Genomic DNA, 20,038 nt, shown 5'->3' on the forward strand with positions numbered 1-20,038 from the left:
TGCGTGCGTTGCTGTAATCACAGACCTCCAGCCTGAACAAATTGTCACCTGGCTTTTTTTTTTCCTTCTTCACTTTTTACTTTTATTACTTTCATGATTTCCTCTGACATTTTGACAAGTCGTCCACTTTTTTCTCGTCAAAAGCCACAACACTGACAGGTGCAGCTTAAGAACTGACCTGCAGGGACTAATTGAAAGCTGAAAGTGAAAGAAGCCGCCCTGTGAAGACGGGCGCCGCTGCAGCAACCAGCCTGAGCCGCTGAACCCTGAATTAACTTTTCTCTCTAATGCCTGATGCTTTTAACTTAATAGCCTTCCTTTTATTGTTTTCCACCATTAAACCTTCAACAATCACATTAAAGTGCTAGGGAGCTACGGAACGCCATTATTCAATAATTACTTCAGTCTTGAAGGCAGCTCAGAACCTGAGAGATAAAGGTTGCAGCTACCGCTTTGTGTTACTCCTCAATTTGTCTCGGTTTGTTTTCGGAAGGTTTGAACGCTAAAGATGCTCACAACTCTCACTTCTTATCTTTGAGCAGACGTGCTGGATTTTATTTATTTATTTTTTTCTTCCACATTTTGTGTTTAAATTCGGAGACTCGACAAGCGTCGGAGGCCAACGTCAACAGTAGGACGCTGTGTGTTGAACCATTTCAGCTTTATTTACAGGAAGTAATTGCTTGTTGAGTCTCAGTTTTAATGCCCCCTCATTGCATCATGGGAACCTGTCTTCCAGCTTGGTAACAAATTGAGTACGTAGCGTAGCCAGTGGCTTATGCTTCCCAGATGTGTCTGAAACCGCATTCATGCCGTCGTGGATCAAATTATTATCCTCCATCCGCTGTTTTCTTTTTTTTTTTTTTTCAAACAAAACAGGATTAAAAAGCCACACTTGCTTTCCTTTAAGCACGGAGCGAATAATGGTGTGTTTTTATATCCACCGGTTGTCCTCTAATTGAGCACCGAGCTGCCAGAGCCTGTAATAAAACCGAGGGGCTTGTCTCTCAGGTTTGCCTGGATCTCTGAACCGATGACGGCGCTCCAACTCTTTGCAAACACTTTGCTGCGTTTTCTGAGTCAAGTGTTTGTTTGTCAAACTGTTAAACAGTAAATGTGATTAAAGAAAGCGGAGTTTTATTGTATTTACTCAAATATGAAACGATTACATATGCAAGATGGCTGCTTTTATTTGAAACACAAAATGCTAACAGTTGCTCAGTTTCCAAAACAAATTTTGTACAAAACTTTGTCGATGTTCCGCTAATGTTGAAAAAAACCCCCACAATTTCACAATTGTGGCATTTCCATCGAATAAGAAGCGCAACTAAATTCACACATGAATAAGTTTGTTTGTGATAAATCTTTAGAAAACACGCTGCACCGTCACCCTCCAACTACTTCCTGTCGTCGTCGTCTTCATGGTTTGCATCAGTGGTAAAATCTGGTTGCTGATCATGTGATGTAAAACTGTAGAAACAAAGTAGATAAACCTGAGAGTTACATGCTTATCAACCAAAGAGACAGTTATGTGAAGCTGCATGAACACAAAGAGAAAGAGTCTGGACCTTGTAGGTCGGAGGGAGAGAAACAATTTTAAATTCTTAATGATAAATGTTGTAATGTGTTAGAGCTTACATATCGGAAGCTTGCTTTATTTTTTTGTCCAGCCTGTCACCAATTAAGCTGAGAATTGGTTGGCCTCAGTCCATATCTGCTTTCATAAAATTGAGCGAGATGGAATTGGGAAAATAAATTGGCTGAATGGAAATGTGTCAGTTTCGATAAAACTCAAATTTTTTGAGTGTTTGCGTTGAGGTGGTTTTTCAGCCGTACGCCGCAAAACTGCAACGGAAATACTTATAACAACATGAGTCATGTGACCACGCGTTGCTACTGGTGGAAACAACGACAACAGGAAGTGGCAGGAGGATGACGGCGTGGCATGTCATTGCGAAAATGTATTTATTTTTTTGACATTTGCAGAATATCAACAAAGTTTTGCACAAATTTGTAATGGACACGCAGCTGCTGTCTTTCAAAAGTCTGACATGTTTTGATCCAGAACGCAACAACGGCAGCAGCTCCTGTTGATGCGCTTCAGGACTGGTTCTACCTCTGAATACTCAGACAGCTGAGAACTGCGAGTGTCAGCTAGTGTTGGTAAAGATAGAAACAGAATATGACTGTTCAAAATTAAAATGGAGAGAGAACGAAATATCTCCTATTTACCACCATCGCAACACCAGCAGTGCAAATAACTGCTTGGACTCATTAAATGTAGCCAATTATAAAAATAAAATCACTATCCAATTATACTATCAAATACCAGTAATGTGTTTTGGTAAATATTACCAATACTGGTTATATTGCTGTTTAATGCAGCACAAAATGTTTTTGAGAGGGAATCGAGATGTTCCGGTGAAACCAACTACAGCAAAGCAACTAAGTTGTATAATTGCAGAAACAGAAATTGTGGATGGATGAAAGTAAAAAAAAATAAAAAAATCAGTTACTGAAGTTTTTTTTCCTAATATCTGGTCCAGTTATTTGCTGTTCAAGAATCTAAAGTATGAAGATATTAGCTCTACACACTTGAGTATTTATTTTTTTGCAAGTCATGCTGCCATTGCAGCTTTCAGCCACTTTATCGCCTGCATCCTGCTGCCACTCGGCCCTAAATGACGGTAAATCAGAGTATTTCAGAGCTTCGTCTCCTTTTGATTTAAATTTCAGCCACAACAGAAGCTCTGATATCTCTGAGCTGATGGCATCGTCAGTCTGCAGAAATATGAGCAACGTTTTAAAGCACCAAGATCAGTTCTTCTATTTATCTTCTCTTTTTTTTTTTTTTTTTTACAGTTATTTGCTGCTTATTTTAGTTGTTTTTAATTTAAAAGAACTATTTTATTTCTTAGCAATTACGATTTTTGAAAGTGACAATAAAATAAAGGGATAATTAGACGTATTTGTTTCCATAAAGTCTGTGTGCGTGAGAGATGTTGACGTCTTTTCATTGAAAATAAGAGGCTACAATTACTTGGCTTGATATAAATAACGTCCTCACACACCGGCTGAGAAAAGGGTCTTTTTCTCCTCTTCCTCTCTCCCTCTCTCTCCTCCCCGCTCCACTGCTATGTCTTTAATCACCTATTCTTGGAGCTTTTTTCCACTTGCCTCATCGGAAAGTCATGCAGAGAGGGACGGCCGATCCGTAGCGATTGAACAGTCCTGCACGCAATTTAGCTCCATCTGATAGGGTTTAGCAGGGCTCCTCGCACAATGTAGCTCTTTCACTCGGACAGAGCGGGAAGAGGAGCGGCACCAGAAACGGGCGCTTCATCTTCTTGTTTTTCTGCAGGTTTTTCATCAAAATCTCTTGGATCAGTTAGTTACGGTTTTAAAAAAATGAATAAAAAAAGCACTCCTCCCTCTTTTGTACGTCAGAACATTAAAAAAAAATCAGTTTTAAAGAATAACTTAATTCAGAAGTTGAAAAATGCAACAGATTCTACCCTTATTGGTTATTTGTGCAGTAAAGTAAATCCCAAATGAAAGCATTATGAGTGAAAACTAAACGCGTCCTCCCTCCCTCCTTACACTTAACTATAGAGAAAGTAACAGTCACATGCTGCTAATCAAATGCAAAACATTTAAAGGGCCAGTATTGTCTATTTTCCAGGCACATAGTGACATTTCACAGTACAAACAACTGTTACCTTCAATTGTTATGAAATGCTATATATTTATCAAATATCAAAAGAAATTTTACTTCTTAAAGTGACTTCTTGAAATTGGGCCTGTCTCTTTAAAAACTCCTACTCCTCCTGAAACTCAGCCTTCAGAAAGTCATCACAGCATCCCTTTTGTTAACCCTTTAACATTTTTACCAGTGTTGAGAAGTAGCTCCTGTAAAGAGCTCAGCAGATGCTCAGTTCCACCAGGTGTTTGCTAATTGCTGCCGGCTAGTCTGAAGGAGCCGAGCAGGGGAAATGTGGGGAAACGTTGCTCTGTGAGGGAAGCTTGGAAACTAGAGCTCAGAGGAGGAGCTTCGTGCTTAAAGGCGGGGCTAGGTCCATCCAGGCTTTAATAACAGCTGAATGGTTGCCATGGAGATTAAAGGATTTCTCAAATATGAAAGAATCAAAGCAACGCTCGAGGTGTGTTTCTGATGAGGGAATAACATTGTACCATGATATCCATCCATCACACACACACACATACACTCACTCGGAGAGACCTGACAGTCATGTTGTTCATGTTACTGTGGGAGAACCTGTGAGAACCCACAGGGAGAACATGCAAACTCTGGGAATCGAAGAGCTAGGAGCTTCTTGCTGCAAGGCACCACTGTTAGCCTTAGAGTCAATGTTCCACGTTTGACTCTTTATTTTTACTGAGGCACAGATAAGATTGTGTGATGCAGCTGTAGGAACGTTCTCTGGGTTCAGGCCGCCTGCCACTTTCAGTTTAGAGATTGATTTTTATATCTTCGTCTTCTTTTGTCACCAGTGGGCAAACTGGAAAACGATTGGCGTTCAGCCTCGCTCTGAAGTCTGTTTTTCCTCTGACCAAAGCAGACTCTCTTTCTTTTTAAACCTTAAACCACATAAAGACGGCTTATTTTCATTTTCCTTTCTCTAATAAAAACACAAGACGGGCATTTATTGGTGAATGAAACCCACCAGTTGCTCTTAATGTATGTTTTAGGTCTGAGTTCAAGACGGTTTCTGTGTCCTCAGGATCGAGATCGAGGATTCGGAGGCGGTGGGCATCTCCAACATCATCTCCAACCTGATCACCATGTTCCCCCGGAGCATTTTGACGGCGCTGCCCAGCGAGCTCTTCACCTCCTTCATCAACTGCCTCACACTCCTCACCTGCTCGTTTGGACGCAGCGCCGCCCTGGAGGAGGTGGTGAGTCGTGCCGCGTTCAGCTTTCACCTCAGGTCACACCGTGTTACACGTTTAAAAATGCATCCAGACGTTGAAGTCTTTGAGGAGTAATCGGATCTGAATCAGGTGTTTCAAGGTTTGCCTGATTTCTGTTTAACGTCCTTGAAAGTGTTTAATTTCCAAACTGCGCAGCTTTGTAATAAAATGCAAATCTGACGTTTGGAAGAATTTACAGTTGAAGCTAGATGTTTTTATTCGCTCAATGCAAAGACACAAAAGTTTCAAAATAAAAATCTCTTTAAAAAAAAAAAGTTATTGCTTTATTTTCTGGCACTTAGCAAATTAAAATCATGTTGGTAATTATAACTAACGTAAAACCAGAGAAGTTTGGTCTGATTTTACCTCATACAGCGAGAGAAAAATGTTTCTTTTATGTAAATGTCTGGTTTCAAAGGTTTGTGTTTGAGCGTTTAATTTGAGCAAGGACACAATTTATTTAGGTTGTTTTAATATGATGAATATTTTGCTCATTTAACTAATTGTAATAATAATTGGTCTGTGTAGCTGAAATAAAGGTTGTCTTATATTTTATATATTCAAGTTATTGAAGCTGGAAGATTAACTTTTGTTAGTGTTTTGTTTTAATGCCAGTCAAATGTAAAGGGTTATGAGAGACATTTTAATTTACTTTATCCTGCTCTAGAATATAGTTCCTGTCACAAAACATTAATAATAATAACAATTGAGTAATTAATTACACAATTAAGTCGGTAAGTAATAAATGGTGTCATATGATAGTGAATTAAAAACTTTTTGCATTTTTTCTCAAGTGTGGAGCTGGAAAAGTTTGAAAACTTGAGAAATGCTTTTAAAGTGCTTGAATTTTACTGTGGGGAGAATATACAAACCCTTAATACGCAACACTGATGGTGACTTAAAAAGAAAAACACTCAACCTGATGGTTTTGGACCCTCGGTGTCAAGTTCTTGCAGTGAATTTTGACGCCATGTTTGTCTTCGTCCTCTCAGCTGGACAAAGACGACATGGTTTACATGGAGGCGTACGACAAGCTGCTGGAGTCGTGGCTCACGCTCGTCCAGGACGAGGAACACTTTCCCCGCGGCTGCTTCGTCCAGCCCGCCATCCAGGTCTTCAACTCCTACATTCAGTGTCACCTGGCGGCTCCCGACGGCACGCGGAACCTGGTGAGACGACACGGCGCCCGAGAGTCATCCTGTCGATCCCATCCCCTCCTTTTTTTTTTCTAATTTTATTATTTTTGCTGGAGCAGTCTGTTAACGGCATATCGTCCCACGAGGAGGAGGAGATCAACGAGCTGCAGGAGGACGACAGGGAGCTGTTCTCAGACCAGCTGTCCAGTATCGGCACGCTGGGACGCGTGGCGGCGGACCACTGCATCCCCCTGCTCACAAGGTGACAAACCGAGTAATAATCATCTGGACAGCCATGCAGGACCCGGCGAAGGTTTCCCTGCAACCTTTTCACTTCTTGTCATGTTGGAATTACAACCTCTAACGATGCAGAAAAAAAGTCTTACCAAGTTATTTCTTTTGTCTAGCTTTTAGTGCAGATGTCTTGGTACATTTGAAATAAGACAGAACTAATTTACAAGTAATGTAGGAGCTTGTTTTAAGTCATTAATTCCTTAATGCTGATTTTAAAAAGCACTAGTTTGAAGTGAAATAATCTGCCAGTGGAATAGGACGTTATAACTTATAATACTGTCTAAAATAAAATTATATTTTTTGACAAAAGTTATATTTTGATTTTTTTGTTTTTTTTGCCTAAGTCATTTTTAGGCGATAAAGATTATTTTTACTTATTTATTTGTCAAAATCTCTTTTGGCAAAAAGAGGACTATTATTTTAGGGAGGTGACATTATGGGAAATGATAGAAAATGAAAATAGAAGGAAACCAAAAGGATTTGCAGAGATAAACACTTTATGTTGCGTCTAACATTTCTGTAAGTATATTTAAATTTAAACTTGTAGTTTTGTCCTCATTTATTCTTGAATTGTTCGGCGCACAAAATCAGCTCAGCTCGCCCCACTTTGACCCTCCCTGGTTCAGATGAAACCCTTTTTATTTGTTACAACGGCCTAGTCCAAGTCCAGCCCTAAAACCTATTGAGAAGCTAAAGTGTGCTTTCTTTTGATGAGCTTCAGCTGTTTGGCAGTGATAAAAGGGTAAAATATAGATAAATGTGTTACATGTGAATGTGTGGTAGAGACATAACCAGAAGTATTTTTGTGACTGGAGAGAAATATTTTGATTTATAGCAACTCGATGAATATGCGTGCAACACATTTTTCAGATTTTACGTATACAAAAATAATAATAAAAAAAAAAAAAACGGGAGGGGTGGGTAAAAAAAGCTTAATTTTGCTTCCACTTTCCAAATATATTGGACTATGTGTTGATGTATCACAACCATGTATTTCATGGTTTTGACGTCACAAAATACAAAAATAAAAGTTCCTTCCTTCCTTCCTTCCTTCCTTGTTTCCTCCCTCCCTCCCTGACTTCCTCTCTCCCCCCCTTCCTTCCTTCCTTCCTTCCTTCCTTCCTTCCTTCCTTCCTTCCTTCCTTCCTTCCTTCCTTCCTTCCTTCCTTCCTTCCTTCCTTCCTTGTTTCCTCCCTCCCTCCCTGACTTCCTCTCTCCCTCCCCGACTTCCTCTCTCCCCCCCTCCCTTCCTTCTTTCCTTGTTTCCTCCCTCTCTCCCTTCTTTCCTTCCTCCCTCCCCGCTCTGCAGCCTGCTGGAGGACCGGGTGAACCGGCTGCACGGCCAGCTCCAGAGGACCCAGCAGCACCTCATGGCCTCCACTGACCTGGGGTCCGTGGACCGCAAAGTCCTGGACGACCTGTATGAGGACATCCACTGGCTCATACTGGTCTCAGGTCAGCAGCTGCTTCTCAAAACACGGATTTAATTCAGCGCCGGTTTCTGCTCCGGCCTGCAGCGACTTTTCGGATCCGAAGTGGCTTCGCAGCAGAGAAAATCCAAAACCCAGTCCACAAAAAGCTCCACATAAAGTCAGATCCAAACTCTTTAGACTTTAACAAGGAGTCATGTTCCGCTCGTCTACAAGAGAAATGTTTTATTAAAGTCAGAAATGACTTTTCCAGTGCAGTTTATTAAACTTTACTGGTTATATTTATAACAGAGAAACCACCCTGCGCTGCGGGTTTGTGACATGCCGTCTGCGTCTGCAGAGCAGTTCAAAGCTTTATTGAGGTTTACGGCCCGTTAACTTACACTCTAGACTGGGTGTGGCGTCTTTAAAGAGGAGATCCACTTTAATTGTTTTTATAGAGTACAGCAGAACTCTGCATATCTATACACACATAATGACCCAGGATTACAGACATGTTCTACTTTTTAATAATCATAGATGCTTGAGATCCTTGAAAATACTGATGTGTTTTCAAGGATTGGAAAGTGCTTGATTTCTGTACGGAGTCCTTGAAAGTCCTTGATTTTCAAACTGCATGGTTTTGTAATGACGTTCAATCTAACGCCTGATTAAAAGCCTGGATTTGGGAAGCGTTTTTTTAAATGGTTGAAACCAGACATTTTTTATGCCCCCAATAAGCAAAATATTTCTTTTAAAATTTTGTTAAATTAGTGTTTTGTTCTCGGCGCAGTCGGGTGAATAGAGTGTGTGAGAGAAACGGTTCAAAACAAATGTCATTATGTTTTAGTTTATGTAGAATGTAATGTACTATCACTAGACATTATTAATACTAAACAGTAATAAATAATATATAATAGTGAAGAGAAACTTTTTTTTTCTTTTTAGTTTATTTGTATTATTTTTGTCTCGCGCTGGAAAAGTTTGAAAATACTTGAAAAGTGAAAACTGAAGGAATAATTTACCAGTTTGAGATGTCAGTAGCTGCAAAACCAACAGACAAAGTAAAAGTCGAATGTTTATGTTAAAAATGGGATGCATTCTTGTGCTCTCCCTCTCTCTCCAGGTTACCTGCTGGCAGACGATCCTCAGGGCGAAACGCCGATGATCCCCTCCGAGGTGATGGAGTTCTCCATCAAACACTCCACAGAAGTCGACATCAACACCACGCTGCAGATCCTCGGCTCCCCGGGCGAGAAGGCCTCCTCCATACCGGGCTGCAACCGCACAGACTCCGTCATCAGGTAGCGCTGCTGGTCCTGTCGGGCTCCTGGGTCAGGCAGGGTCAGAGTTCGCAGAGCTTCACAGCCTGTCGGGCTTTGATGGTTGAACACGCTCAGTGTTTTTTGGGATCAGGTGTCGGCTGGTTGGAGTCCCACACGCCTAAAGCTTTTAGCAAGAGGTGCACCAGTAAACAGGACCCGATTTCCCTAATTTGGCTAATTTGGCTGATTTGGCTGATTAATAAAATTAATCTGCAAAAAAAAAAAAAGTTTGAAAATCAGCGTCTCATCATAGTTATCCCCACTGTCACCAACTTAGCTACTTTGTCGCTCTGTTTTAGCAGCGCTGACACCAACGTTTTTATTTTGTAATTGATTATTCCAATGATTAGTCAGAAAAGATTCTCCAAATCTATTTTTATCTAACCACTTGAGCCTTTTTTATTCAATATTAGAAAGACATTAAAACATGGAAATATGTAATTCCATTCCTTTTTTAAATGGGAAAACACACATTTACTGCCAAAAATGCAATAAAGTAGCTTTCTCCCAATCAAACACTTGATCATTTGTAACAAAGGAAGCAAAAAATAAAAAATAAAACGTGTGAAAAGCTCCAGCTTTCTGCTGGAATTAACATCAGTACAGCTTTTTTTGAGTCTGAATGATCCATTTAGCGATTAATCAATTACTAAATTAGAGCACAATTATTTCAAAAATTGTGATCGATTTTATTAATCAGTTCAGTCCAGATGTTTAGCAACTTTTTAGACAAAGAAATCAGTATCAGCCAAAATCAGAATCAGCAGGTCAGGCATTTTAAATATCGGTGATCGGCCAGAAAACTTAAATCTGTGTATTTAAATATGTACTTTTAGTCAGATTCCAGTTTGTCCCTTCAGTTTTACAGCATTTATTTAAAAGCTACCAACTATAAATTACTTTGTTTTCCCAACTCATCTGTTTTTTATCTGTTAAATTTGACGTTTATGCATTGAGCAGCACAATTAGCTTTTAGCTTTCCCTTTAATATTCTGTACTTTTCAGTCTTAGGAGAAATTGTAAAAATCAATAACCGCCGTCTAAAGAAACCTGAGCAAGGTCTTAAGCTGACATAAACCCCAGCAGAAAGTTGGATGTAGTTTGTGTGATGAGGCAGGATTTATTATTTCAGTAACAATTAACACGCGGTGTCGGAGACCTTGTCCTGCTCAGGGATCTTGGCAGCCGCTCTAGTAATCGCCGTGACGACAATAGACACTCCAAGCAGCCGGTGTTATTGTGTTTTGAAGGTCATCGTGCTGCTGTGTCTTGTTGGATTGCTCATTAAGCAGAGGAGAAGTGTGTGTGTGTGTCAAGGGGGAGGAATGACAGCCATGACAGCGGATCGTAGTGACCGCCGGCCGAACGCGTTGGGTTTCCTCATTGCGGACGGCCGACCTCGGCCTCGTAAATGTCAGCGCGGTTTTGTTTTCTGCAAACGACGTGAAACGGCAGGTTGTCCCCTGGTGGGGAAGACGCAGCCGTAAGCCGCTTTAAGCTCTCTGTCCTTCTGCGTAATGTGTGTGAAGCAAACACACACACTAAGAACAACATGCTGACAGTCTGTCGAGGCCCGATCGTTCATTGTCCGGTTGGAATGCGTCTCGCTTGCTAACAGGAGATTGGAGAGTTTCGTTTCCACCTTTGGGTCTTTAAGCTCTTTTAGCATCGATTTACATTAAAATATGATTTTACATCCTGTAAACTAAACCTCACATCCAAAACACTTCATCACAACGGTTTATGACGACTACATTGATAGATTACATAAAATAATGAATACTTGAAACAGGAGTTGTTTAGTAGGAGTGTCACAATAACAAATTCAACTGGACGAGAAAATTGTCCCAGAATAAACAATAATGTTTATTTTGAGACAGTTTTCAAGTAATGTGTTGAAAATAGCCTCTAATTTTGTAAACAAAACTCCTTACTGGAGCTATAAGATACTTTAAATATTCAAAATTAAACACAACAATCAAAAATTATAAATAAAACAGAAAACCAAAAAAGTTAATAAAATGAATTATGAACTCTCCAAACAAAATTATGCTAAAGAAAATATTAATCGTCAAAATAGTAACATTGACCACATTTTTATTTATCATTCGATTAATTGCGTTTTGCAGCAGCTTTAGCTTTGAGTCAGTCTGACTCTGATCAGTGTTTTGTTTTTGGATGTTAAATAAATTCTCTCATCTCCTCGTTTTTCCTAACTGCTGTTCAGCTAAAGATAAACGCTCTGTGTGTCGTAATGAAGAGGGTTTTTGTTTCCTAGTGTTGGATCTATTGCCAGATTTCAGGAGGGGCTTTCAGGGGCAGCAGCCCAGGGCCCCACGTTTTGGGGGCGGCCCAAAAAATAATTTTTGCGTAATCATCTGATGTTTTACAACATTGATCCTCATATTAAAGTCAAGGGCTGATTTCGCGTGTGGTGTTTTACTAAACTATTTTTTATTAATCGAAACCAAACTCAAATATTTGAAAATTATCTTGATTTTGGAACGAACATAGAGACATCTGCCAGACGTTTTAAGCCAACCATCATTCAATTTGTACCTGCAAATATGTACAACTTCCTATTAATGTTCTGTAATTTGCAAGAGTTGTAGATTTTGTTTTTATTTACATTTTTTCCTGGGATAAGGCGTCTAAAGCGGTTCCCTTCTTAGGGGCCTTTGTGCTTCTGAATCCAGCCCTGGTTGAATAATCACATGGCCTCATCATGTCATTAACATACATGTATTAATATGACAGTAGTAGAAACTGACTTTATTGAGAGAGCAAAAGAACAACTTGATGATTTGGAGGAACTGAAATATCAGAAAATAAGTGAATAATTTCACTGAAGTCCTCCGGTAGTGAGTGGTTCCATTTTTGTCGTCGTCCTGTCGCAGGCTGCTGTCTGCCGTGCTGAGGACGTCGGAGGTCGAGTCCCGGGCCACCAGAGCCAGCTTGACGGAGCTTCTCAGTCCTCAAATGGGGAAGGACATCGTGTGGTTCCTGCGGCGCTGGGCCAAGTCGTACCTGCTGGTGGACGAGAAGCTCTACGAGCAGGTGGGGCCGCCGCCGCCCGCGTCCTTCCCCCCGCCGCCCGTCTGCCTCCCCTCAACGTTTCCCTGCTGCTTCTCCTCAGATCAGCATACCTCTGAGCACTGCGTTCGGCGCAGACACGGAGGGAGCCCAGTGGATTGTGGGATACCTGCTGGAGAAGGTGATTAACAATCTGTCGGTGTGGAGCTCGGAGACGGAGCTGGCCAACGACACGGTGGAGCTGCTGGTGACGCTGGTGGAAAAGAGGGAGAGGTGAGTTCTCCACGACCCGGTTCCAGACGCTCTCTGTGTTCGGTCGAAGTGAAAGTGTTCACATCGCATTTCCCAAATATCAGGTTTCATGAATGGGGTGCTTCCATTTTATTAAGTTTGCAGCTAATGATTATTCTAGTAATCAATGGCATTCTGCAGGTTTTTTTTTTGACCAGTGCATCTTATTTTATACAGCATTGAAAAAAATTTACAAAAAAAAAATAAAAATATTTGCTTTAGAAAAAGCAAATATTTTCATTTCCTTTTTCTAAATAAGAAAATAAGACATTTCATTGCCTTAAAGTGCAGCATCACAGCATTCCAGTAGCTTGATCATTTGTAGCAAAAGATGCTTCTGCAGCTAAAAAATACAAAATAAATACTTAAATACTTACGCCTTCTACTTCATAAACGTCTATACAGCCTTTAATCCTGTGACTATTTTTTAATCCGCCAGTTGATGATTTGATGGCAAAAGTTAGATTTTTTTTATTTATTTATTTTTGTACGTTATTTCAACCAGTTGAAGTTAAAAGTGCGACTCGAGGGCTTCTGGATAGATTTAGAGATGAAGAAGTGTTTCTTATCTTCAACATAAAATCTACATATTATTGTACCGTTTTGATTTTGTTTTTTGCTATTTTGGGTTTGTTCTTACAGCAGACCTCCTTTTTAGTTAACTAATTTAGTAACTGATTAATCGTTAACTATTATTTCAGTGATCAATTAGTCATGATCAATCATGATTGATGATTAATCTGATGATTAATCTGATCAATGATTAATTGTGATTAATCACGGTTAATCATGATTAATCATTAATCGCCATAATCGATCGTGATTAATCATCATGATTAATCACGTGTAAGTCAATCACGATTAATCTAATTGTGATTAATTGACTTACTCACGATTAATCGTGATTAATCATTAATCAGATTAATCACGATTAATTCGATTAATCGTTTCGTTCCTACTTCAATTTTTAGCTTCTAAAAATTAAAAAATTTTTAACCACTTTAAGCAGGTTGGTGATGTAACAGACTTCGGTTAGCTGCAGCTCACCGTGGCGACACGCTCTGCCCCTGTGATTGGTCAGGGCGAACATCGTGGTGCAGTGTGAGGGCTGGTGGAGCCTGGCGAAGCAGTTCGCCAGCCGCAGCCCGCCGCTCCACCTGCTGTCCAGCTCCGTGCAGAGATCCCTGATGAAGGCGCTGGTTCTGGGAGGCTTCGCCAACATGGACTCCGACACCAAGCAGCAGTACTGGGCTGAGGTAAACCAACGCACACACACACACACGAGGACATCATGGAGTGAGATTTAATTTATTTAGACTTACTAATTGAAAAAAAAGTGCAGTAAAGAGTGTATTTTTCTAGCTTCATATGATTAGGGAGATTAATTGATTAGAAATTTCTGTTTTATAAAAGTTTTCTATCCTTCAAACTTGAGACTGAAAGTGAAGAATGATGTAAAATGCCTCAATACAAGTTTCCTTTTTAATTTTTAAAACTAATGTGAAATATTTTTCTCATCTGTTTTTGCACACGTCAAAAAAAATTCATACTTCAAGCTTGAGACTAATCAAGTTTTTTATTATTCGATTAAAGTAAAAATGAGAAAAATTCAATTAAAGGTTCTTGAGGCTGATTTAATCATTTTTATAGTTTTATGTATTTTCTTTTAACTGCTGAATTTTTTCGTCTTTGTTGCCGACTCTTGGCCAGGATTCCCTTGAAAAATATGTCTTGAATCTCGATGGGTGTTTTATCCTGTAGAAGACAAATAAATTTATCGATAGTATTGGATAAATTACTCGATTACTAAGTTAATCGTTAGCATCAACCATGTAGCTCCAGACTTAACTAGACTTAACAGTCTTGACCTCACAGCCTCACCCAGGACATGTCGTCCAACATCAGTGTGTGACCTCTTAAATGTGTTTAAATGGTCAAAAATTATAAACACATTAATGAAATCCTTAGAGTTTCGTCTGTTGACTCTGCAAATTGTGGGCCAGCATCGTGTGTGTGTGTGTGTGTGTGTGTGTGTGTGTGTGTGTGTGTGTGTGTGTGTGTGTGTGTGTGTGTGTGTGTGTGTGTGTGTGTGTGTGTGTGTAGTCATCCTTTTGGCAGTAAAATTGATTGTCTTGTAAACCTTTTTCTCTAAAATGCACCAAGAAAAGCAGATAAACTTAATGTGAAGCACATGTTTTAACTTGGACAAGTCGTCCTGCGCTCTCAGCAGTAATTGACGGTGTAGGTTTCCGTCCAGGTGCTTCATCCTCTGCAGCAGCGCTTCCTCAACCTCATCAACCAGGAGAACTTTGCACAGATCAGCCAGGAAGAGGCGGTCAAACGGGAAATAGTCGCCACACTGGAGGCGCTGTGCGGCATCGCCGAGGCGACGCAGATAGACAACGTGGCTTCGCTCTTCTCCTTCCTCATGGACTTCCTGTCCAGCTGCATCGGCCTCATGGAGGTGAGAGACGACGCGGCGTGTTGATTCTGTGTCGAACGGCGGATCAGTGACGGATCCTGATGAACTTGGTTTGGATCAGATCGCAAAACTTTTAAGCTGATCCCTGATGATCCTGGATTGATCTTCACAGCAAAGACGATTTGATTGGTTGTCCTGAAAGTAAATCCAAAGATCACATTTTGACACTTGAGCAAATTAATTATATATTAAAGTATTCTGTCGTAAATATTGAAAAAGCATAAATGGCATTACTGTGAAATGCAACTAAGGAAACAATTTGTTATACTGACTTATGAAATCTGAATAAATTTAATAAAAACACCTGACGTTAAAAAAAAGCAAACATCGCAATGCAGAGTCCTCTCGCTAGGTGGAGCTGTTTGTACTGGAGTCAGGAGAAATGTGTTTATTTTTGTGTCTGCATGTTGCAGGTTTACAGCAACACGCCTGAAACGATCAACCTCATCATCGAGGTTTTCGTGGAAGTGGCTCACAAGCAAATCTGCTACCTGGGAGAGGTGAGGCCCGACGCCACGGATCATATTGTTATGTCTGTTATGTCTCCAGCGTTGGCTGTGAGGAAGGAAATCTACAGGAAAACTTCTGTTTCCTCAGACTAAGTCCATGAAGCTGTACGAAGCCTGCCTGACGCTGCTGCAGGTCTACTCCAAAAACAACCAGAGCAGGAAGCGCAGCGACGCCACGGCCGAGGAGGACCAGTACCAGGACCTGCTGCTCATCATGGAGCTGCTCACCAACCTGCTCTCCAAGGAGTTCATCGACTTCAGCGACAACGGTGAGTCCTCCTGTCCTCCGAACGTCGGCGGGTCGGGCCTCTCCGCCTCAAACCTCGCCACCCTCTATGTTCCCAGACGAGGTGTTCCGAAACCAGGAGCAGGGCACGCCGGCGTCGAGCCGGACCGTCTCCGCGGCGGACGTCGTCCTCTACGGCGTCAACATTGTTCTTCCACTCATGTCTCAAGACCTGCTGAAGGTGAAAGGAGCCAACATGGCCGCCACACGGAGACGCAGTGGCTTCTGAGATCTCATCCTGATGATGTTTCATCTCTCTTTTCTTTTTCCTGCAGTTTCCTTCTTTGTGTAACCAGTACTACAAGCTCATCACCTTCATCTGTGAGATCTTTCCAGAAAAGATCCCCCAGCTGCCTGAAGACCTTTTTAAGAGCCTCATGTTTTCACTGGAGCTGGGAATGACCTCGTATCCTCTGAGCCTCTTTGCACCCACATTTAACTTCCTCTTTTTTACGACATCTAGAATAGATTTTACACTAAAAAAAATAACCAAAGTTCTTTTCCAGGAAAGTGTTTAGAGCAGGTGAGTCGGTCCGCAGGTGAAGCTCCTTAACGCCCTCTGTAGGATGAGTTCAGAAGTCAGCCAGCTGTGTCTGGAGGCTCTGTCTCCTCTGGCCGAACAGTGCGCCAAAAACCAGGAGAAGGACTCGCCCCTCTTCATCGCCACACGCCACTTCCTCAAGGTAGGAGACGCAACATGGCTGCCGTATCAGAGGAAGCGCTACTAAAGGCTAGCGTGGGACTGCTAGGTTGACTATGGGAAGTGTTAATGTCGCTGGTGCAATAACAAGTAGATACTAAACTTAAAGTAACATTTTTCTTGGTAAATGCTACACTGTAACCTCTAAAGCAACTGCAACAGGTCAAACTTAGAGCTGCGTTTGAACTGCTTTAGCAAAAGTCCTATTTCAAAATAAACAGTTTGCATATTTACTGTGCACATGTTGGACGGTCTCTGCTTAAACCAATGCGGTTTAATGAGTTTTTTTATATATACATTTTTAACAATACTTTCTAAATTTTGCTTCATCCAGACATTTTTGCTGTGGTGCAAGTGGCGTTTGTGGAAATTTAATGAGCATTATGATGATGAATGTTGTTGTTTCCTGCCTGCAGTTGGTGTTCGACATGCTGGTGCTGCAGAAACACAACACAGAGATGACGGTGGCGGCAGGGGAAGCTCTCTACACACTCGTCTGCCTGCATCAGGTGAGGAAACATCACAGAAAGTTGTTGGCGCGTCAGACTCCATGTTTATTCAGAACGTCATTTATCAATTTTCTGCATTAATATTGACAAAATATGTAAATTTAACAAATTAACTTTGCTTACTTCATAACTTTGTGTTTTCAACAATATCCAGACGTTTGTTGTACCAAGCAAGCGAACCAATAAAGTCTGGCTGTAACTTCCACCATAAAGATTTTTATTAGGGTCAAATAAAGGCAGCAAAGCTGGTTCACACAGCTGAATAATCAGGCACAGCTTGTTATTTTACTTTTGACTTTGTGCATTAAAGCTTTATTTAAACTTTATTTTATCTTGTTATAACTGGAAAAAGTTTGGTTTAAACTGTGAGACATATTACAGTCTCCCTGGTCGTCCACAGATCCTTCAAAAATATCCATAAGTCTTAAATCCATGCATCTAAACATTAGGGCTTCCAAATGTTTTAAATTCATCTTTAAAAATGTAAGTTGGTCTTAAATACGTTAATCACGTTAATCACAGGTCTGACATTTTGTTGTGACCCGACTATGCTACGTGATTTACTTTTTCTACTGGGAATTTTCTGTCAGGCAAAACTTTGAGTCGCTGCTGACATCATGATCATGTTCTGAGACGGGTGAGGCTACCGCTAACTAGCTGCTAACAAACTCTTTCTGGCTAGCTAGCATCATCCCGTCTGATGCTAACCTGTACAAGGCAGAAAAAAAAGAAGCTTGGTGCTACTATGATACAAAATGCTATATTAATATATGTCTTAAACAGCCTTAAATGTGAGCAGGTGAAACCTGCAGAAACCCTGATTTCTCCTTCTTGGCTCCTCCACTCTGCCGCTCCTGGTTTCAGGCGGAGTACTCTGAGCTGGTGGAGACCCTGCTCTCCACCCAGAGGGACGCCGTGATCTACCAGCGGCTGGCCGACGCCTTCAACAAGCTGACGGCCAGCAGCACGCCGCCCACCATGGACCGCAAGCAGAAGGTGGCCTTCCTGAAGAGCCTGGAGGAGTTCGTGGCCAACGTGGGCGGCCTCCTCTGCGTGAAGTAACCACTGGGAACCAATCCCCGAATACTCCCATCATTCTGGAGACGCCCTCCGTGCCCCGCCCCCCTTCCCCTCTGCATCCCACTACGCTCAGCAGGATCCGTCCGCCTCCCAGGATCCTCCACTCAGCTGAATGTTTCTTTTTACTTGCTTTGTTTCTACCCCTCTGTATGATGACACCTGCGGCGCCGAGAGAGTTTTTGATGAAGTGACATCTTAAAAACCGGACTGCAGAGCAGACGGACTCCTTCTAAGGAATGTACACACACACTCACTAAGGGTGAGACCTGATGCCATTAATTTGATTCTGGATGTGATGTAACATTTTCTTAGTGCAGCGTCGCAGCACACACACACACACACACACACACACATATACCCCAGTCCTTCCCAGAGTGCCTTTGTTTTTTCTTGATTGTTGGATGTGTGTATGAATGGATCATGTCATACATCGAGTCAAACTATACAGACTGTGCCTACCTTCTGCCAAGAGTACAGCACCTCCAGTCTTGAATTGCATGCACAAAGAAAAAAAAAAACAAAAAAAATGCGTCGCCGTGACAACAGATGTGTGGCCGGGCCTCGCCTTTTCTTTTGAGAGCGCTGATCCACACGGCACAAGGGAGCGTCTGCTTGTCGGCGACCACAGAAAACCAAAATAAAGAGGCTGTGTGTGTGTATGTATGTGTATGTATATATATATATATATATATATATATATATATATATAATATACACACATATATGCAGTAAACTTATAAATAAATGTATGACGGTTTCAACCGGGAACTCTTGGGGAAATGTTCATTTAAAGAATCCAGATGACTGAAATGTTTTTATATGCCAGTAGGAGACGGCAGGTTGTACAGGTTCAGCTAAAGAGGGAGCAACTTCGGCCATGTTGACCGTAGCGGTTTGACGGGGGTTTTTTCTATTTGGATTCCTGTTGACCTTTTAGCATCCGCTGCCTCCACATGAGACGAAGGCCCAGGTCCCGCCAGGCGCAGCAGGTTATTTTTCTACAGCAGCACATTCATAGGATGACGACTCAAACACTGGATTATAGCAGAGACTGTTGGAAGTGAAGGACAGCAATAACTTACCAAATAAAAAAGGAGCAGAGCCACTTGATGGAAGCATTATGTTGGAGACAGAATCCTCTTCCTGAAGAGCACTATCCCAGTTATTGTAGATGGCTGTTTTGTTAATGAAGTGTAAAAGTGTACATAAAGTTATTGTATAAAAACCTTCCAGTCTCTCTGGTATTTTTCAGAGTGCTGCCTGTGGTATTTATTTTTAATCTAACTGTAATTAAAGAGATGATAAAGTCCAAACAGGTTCTCTGAAGTTTGGCCTTCACCATAAATGTGCGGTATGTGACTTTTATGAAACATGTTTTTACATATTTGTTGAAATAGTCAACATGTGACAATGTGGATCATCTGAAAACTAGGCACAACCAATCAGAGCCAGGAGGCGGGTCTTAGTGCTGTTAATCATTTAGCAACAGCTCAGTTGCTAAGGCCTTAGCATTCACTAGCCTTAGTAAATGCTAAGGCTAGTTAGCATAGCAAGGAATAAGTATTTTTTGTTAATTGTGGACTGGTTCTCAGTAAATCAAAATGGTTGAAGTGAAATTAAGTTACTTCCTGTTTCAACAAGCAGCTATTTAACCTTAAACAGTTCTATCAGAATTATAAAATTATTTTTTCTTTAATTAAATCAGATTTTTAACCCTTTCATGCTTTCCTGTAATGTGGAGATATGAAATAGATTTTTTTTTTTTTCATATGTTAACATGGAGGCATTTTCTGTTCTAGAATGTTGAGATGTTTTTATCCAATATTTGCTTAGAATACAACAGAAGAGCACTTATGGGAAGGACTCAGTCATCTGGCTTTCTTCATGTAAATGTTCTATAATCTGAAAATTAAAATACATTTCAGTTTAATTCATTAGTACTTATTTATAAAATCCATCTCTTTTACAGCTGTAGACAAATATGTTACTGTAGTTATGGGGCAAAAATGTATCTGAATTAAAAAGGTTGCTGACCCTTAATATAGGGTTATA

The 20,038-nt window shown here is 40.9% G+C and overlaps 1 protein-coding gene across 1 annotated transcript in view; it reads left to right on the forward strand.

The window, feature by feature from the left end:
- xpo4 (exportin 4) overlaps positions 1-19,213 on the forward strand; it is a 52,643-nt gene extending 33,430 nt beyond the window's left edge. The window contains exons 9-24 of the mRNA XM_081600125.1: positions 4,743-4,917; positions 5,925-6,101; positions 6,188-6,330; positions 7,672-7,817; positions 8,898-9,075; positions 11,994-12,153; positions 12,233-12,402; positions 13,502-13,676; positions 14,678-14,884; positions 15,316-15,402; positions 15,500-15,680; positions 15,757-15,878; positions 15,973-16,103; positions 16,263-16,380; positions 16,814-16,906; positions 17,771-19,213. Of these exons, the coding sequence (XP_081456251.1) occupies positions 4,743-4,917; positions 5,925-6,101; positions 6,188-6,330; positions 7,672-7,817; positions 8,898-9,075; positions 11,994-12,153; positions 12,233-12,402; positions 13,502-13,676; positions 14,678-14,884; positions 15,316-15,402; positions 15,500-15,680; positions 15,757-15,878; positions 15,973-16,103; positions 16,263-16,380; positions 16,814-16,906; positions 17,771-17,968 (2,461 nt within the window). The 3' untranslated portion in view covers positions 17,969-19,213. The remainder of the gene's footprint in view (positions 1-4,742; positions 4,918-5,924; positions 6,102-6,187; positions 6,331-7,671; positions 7,818-8,897; positions 9,076-11,993; positions 12,154-12,232; positions 12,403-13,501; positions 13,677-14,677; positions 14,885-15,315; positions 15,403-15,499; positions 15,681-15,756; positions 15,879-15,972; positions 16,104-16,262; positions 16,381-16,813; positions 16,907-17,770) is intronic.
- Positions 19,214-20,038: the final 825 nt, after the last annotated feature.

This window comes from Poecilia reticulata, chromosome 2 (genome assembly GCF_904066995.2).
Source record: "Poecilia reticulata chromosome 2, P_reticulata-male-v2, whole genome shotgun sequence".
NCBI classification, from domain to species: Eukaryota; Metazoa; Chordata; class Actinopteri; order Cyprinodontiformes; family Poeciliidae; genus Poecilia; species Poecilia reticulata.